Source organism: Triticum dicoccoides, chromosome 3A, assembly GCF_002162155.2.
Source record: "Triticum dicoccoides isolate Atlit2015 ecotype Zavitan chromosome 3A, WEW_v2.0, whole genome shotgun sequence".
NCBI classification, from domain to species: Eukaryota; Viridiplantae; Streptophyta; class Magnoliopsida; order Poales; family Poaceae; genus Triticum; species Triticum dicoccoides.
This window is the reverse complement of record NC_041384.1, coordinates 11,181,597-11,185,979: the sequence shown is the minus strand read 5'-3', so window position 1 is coordinate 11,185,979 and position 4,383 is coordinate 11,181,597. Positions and strand designations below refer to the sequence as shown.

General features: G+C 45.9%; 1 protein-coding gene across 1 annotated transcript; it reads right to left on the bottom strand.

Annotated features, from left to right (window-relative positions):
- Window positions 1-2,448: 2,448 nt before the first annotated feature.
- On the bottom strand, window positions 2,449-4,383 carry LOC119270940 (G-type lectin S-receptor-like serine/threonine-protein kinase SD2-5). Its single transcript, XM_037552940.1, has one exon. The coding sequence runs from the start codon at window positions 4,381-4,383 to the stop codon at window positions 2,449-2,451; it is 1,935 nt and encodes a 644-aa protein (XP_037408837.1).

Below are 4,383 nucleotides of genomic sequence, written 5' to 3'. Positions count from 1 at the left end.
GCTCACACATCATATACCTGATAACTGTGGCGTCGGGGGGGGGGGGTGGGGGTGGTCAAGTATCCCCTGGTAACATTCGTGTGAATAGCATGGTAACTCACACATTGGAGACCCGATAATTTATGCACCCGGGTCCTAGTACTTTTCGCGAGGGAGGGGTGATGAAATATACCCCTGATAACTATTATATCTATAGCACGATAACTCACACCTCGTAGACCTGATAACTAATGTACCCCAGTCTTTCGTAAATTTGGTGACTGAGTGGGCGGAGGGTGGTTGATGAAATATGCCCTTGGTAACTTTTTGTGTGAATAACATGATAACTCACACATCGTAGAGCTGGTAACTTATGTGCCTCAGTCCTGATAACTTTGGCGACGGTGGTGAGGAGTGTGGGAGGGTTGTTGATGAAATATACCTCCATTAACTTTTTTGTCAATATCATGGTAACTCACACATCATAGACCTGATAACTTAGGTATAAACAACGCGGTAACTTTAGACCCTAATAAAAAGTTATCGAAACATACCCCAATTACTTATGTGCAAATAGCACGGTAATGCATGCATCCGGATTTGATAACTTAGATATAAATACCACTGTAAATTTGACCCAGGGGAAAGAAGTCGTTTAAAACACATCTCCGACCACTTCTGTATAAATAACATGTTAATATACATACAACATAACTGATAACTTTACAGTAACTTTTCACCAAAAAGGTGATCAAAACATGTCAACATGAGATCTAGTTTTGAAGTTCTCATCGCGATGGATTTTTTATGTGAAAACGATTTTTCAATAAAAAACGACAGTTTGAGCAATAAAACATTTTACATCTTTGAAATAGCGAGAATTTACAATGACATCAGGTTTTCTGTGCTCCACTATTTTTGCATGTGGAGAGAATGTTGGAGGAGCCATTTTTATGCCCCGATAATTTTCATGTAAACCTAATGGTAACTGGCGTACCACATAGGTGACAACTCACTTAACTTAAGTCTGATAACTTTTCATCCGAAAAAAAGTCATCAAAACATACCAACATGGGATCTAGTTTTGGAGGTCTCGTCGCGACGAATCTTTTATGTGAAAACGGTTTTTCAATAGGACCAATGGTTTGAGCTACAAAACATTTTGAAGTTTCAAAATATGGAGAATCTTTGCTAACATTATCTGTTTTGTCTTTTAGTATGCATGCATGCATAGAATTATTAATCATTGCTAGCTGCAGATTAGCTAGCTAGTAAACTCGCATGTATGTGTGATTGTTCGCACTTGTTGCTTCGATCAGGAGGAGAATGAGAGAAGTGGGAGCCATCGAAGAGATCGTGCGGATCTGTTGCTTAACGTCCAGATGACTGGACGTTAGCACAGTCCTTTTTTTAGGGACTCGTGCGTGAGTAGTTTTTTTTTGAGACACCGTGCGCGGTTAGCTCCATCTCCTATAGGCTGCTGCAAACCTCCTACAGGGGCCCCTAGATTGTTAGGGCACACAGGGGGAATAAAACTGTACAAGAGCTTCCTAAACTTGTCCCCCGTCGACCCAAAAAACCAGCCTCAAATCAAAAATCTAACTCAGATTACGAACCGGCCCGCTAAGCTCTCGCGGGCCCACATAGGAAGATGGGTCCGGTGGCCCAGATCGACCAGGAAGAGAAAGTCAGCAGGGCCCGTCCGCCCGTCTCTTTCTTCCCTCCGGTCGCCCCACCACGCTCCCCGGTGGCGGCGCCGGCGACTGGACCAGCTCCCCATTCCCAATGGCTTCCAGTAAGCCCGTGCGCTTCCTGTGGCAGGCCGCCACGCTTGCCCATCTGCCGTTGACCTCGTCCTCCGCCACCGCACCGGGAAAGGTGAAGCTTCCTCCTCTTCCTTTCTTCTGGAAGTTGGCCACGATTCACCAACCAATCCATCGCTCGCTGCTGGTACCGAGGACTAATTCATTCAGGAGTCCCACGAGTGTCACTAAATCTAAATGGTATGCAGCAACTTCTCATGCATGCACCTCCCGGCTAGTGCTATTCATTTTCGAATTCTCTTCAAATCTCACTAATATTCAGTATAGCATGCATGGTGGTAACTGGGAGGGAGCAGTACATGGAGAATCTCACTAATACCATACACTATTATTACCAGAATGCTGATTGAGTTGGAGATCCGATATCTACAATATGCAATACTAAGCACAACACAATCTAAAAAGAGATTTGCATTACAGAGAGAAACTGAACATTCCAATAATAAATTCAGTCCAGCTGTTGTAGAACAACAAGGTTTGCAATGTTGAAGTATTTTACAGATAAAATTAACTCGAGACAAGGGGCTTCAGATTCTAGTAATTTGAGAAGATACAAGTATACAACAGACACTTCATTTGCTTTACCTATGCAAATCTTCTGTCCGGCTCATAATCTAATTGCCTATCTCGTCAGGATTGTCTCATTTCACCTGGGGCCTGATAGATGTGAGGCTAGAGGTGCAGCCAAAGAGGTCACATTTGCAGCAATGCCAAAATTCGCTTGGTTTGTTGCAACAAAGTTATGATCTAGTTTGCTCTCTGCATCCATGGTACCTTCCAAGACCTTGACTACCTCGGACATTTTAGGCCTTCTTTTGCAATCGATCTGCAAACACCACATTGCTAGCTTCATCATCTGAATTACATCCTGCTCGTGTGCTTGCATGTCTTTACTGTTCTTGTCAATCAAATCTACCAAGTGACCGTTCTTCACCTTTTCTTCCAATAGGGTAATAAGATGGATGCTCTCTTCGGACCGGCAAGTGTCAAGGTTCTTTCTTCCACTGACGATTTCCATGACCACCACGCCGAAACTATAGACATCGACCTTCTCCGTGATATGTGATGTCAACCATTCAGGGGCTAAATATCCAGGTGTGCCTCTCATTCTCGTAACCACTTGGCTCATATCCCTATCAATGAGCTTACACAGACCAAAATCAGAAATTTTAGCATTGAAGTCGTCACCTATGAGGATATTTTGTGGTTTGACATCCAAATGAGCAATTCTCTGCATGCAATCCTCATGAAGATAAGAGAGACCCTTAGCTATGTTCATGATAATCTTGCATCGCGCTCTCCATTCTAACGGAGGAGCAGTGTTTTCATGTCGACAATAGATCCAGTTGTCCAAAGATCCTTTGGGCATATACTCATAGACCACGAGCCTATGGGATTTCTCTGCACATAAACCAAACAGTCTCACCAGATTGATATGATGAATGATGCCAGTTGTCTGAACCTCTGCTAAGAATTCTCTCTTTCCTTGACCAGCTCGATCCAAGCGTTTTACCGCAATCCTTTCCTCACCTAGCCGTCCCTTGAAAACAGAACCAAATCCTCCTTCCCCAAGCTTGTCTTTGAACTGCTCGGTCACTACTTCTAACTGTTGAAACGTGAACCTCATTGGTGTTCTTTGTAGCTTTCCAAACTCTACCTCCTCTTCCTCCATCTCATGGTGTCGCCGTGTCCTTGTTCGATGTACAACGAAAAGGATGAATGCGGCAACTAAAATGAAGCTGACTAAAGATCCTGCAAGTGCAATCAGAGCAACTGAGCCTAATTTTCTGGGCGAGAATCCTGTTCTTGCTGGCCCAATAGCAATTGAGTCAGGAGGACTAGGAGGCTTTGATGAAAGCAGAGGAGGTGAAGTCGTTAGATTGATCGAAGGGCAGAAGTTGATTTGGTAGTTGGTTCTCCTTGGACACCTGAATGTGTTTACTGTGGCAATATCACTTGAGTCGATGATTGCCTCTGGGCATTTCCGAACAAACAACCATGAGTATTTGCCGTGTCCACACAGCAATTGGGATACCACTGGACATGTGTTGTTGCAGCCTCCTGGCACCCTGAGCTCGCTCGGACACTGCGATGTGATGTCGGCCACGCAGCGTGCCCCCCTGCACCTTTCTTTTTCCCCCTCGACCCGTACTGGCAGGAACTCCATGGGTATGTTCAAGCCGTTTTCGAGGGAGATGTAGAATAAACTTTTGTGCTCAAACCCGTTGAGCACGAACCCCGCGAGCGTGAAGGGTTGCTTACCAGGGCCCTTGCAGGCGAGCACGCCATCGCAGTCACCCGTCTGGCACGATCCCTTGTCTTTGATGTCAAATGAACAGCCCGTGCGTGCCCATACTTGCCATCCTTTGGTGTTATCGGGCACGTCGAAGGTCCATGTCGTCCTTGGGTCCAGCCGCATGCCACCACCCACAGGCGTGGCGGCTGGCCACACGGTGTAGGGGCACCTGTTGGTGATCTTCAGTGTCGTCTGGGCGTCAGCGGCTGGCAGGAGGAGCAGGACGCAGAGGAGAAGGAGGGGCAGGTGATGGGGAGTTAGAGGGGAGGTGGCCGCAGCTGCCAT

What these genes read in the sequence shown, in the direction of transcription:
- LOC119270940 (XM_037552940.1), bottom strand. Translation starts at nt 4,383, where the DNA reads ATGGCAGCTGCGGCCACCTCCCCTCTAACTCCCCATCACCTGCCCCTC.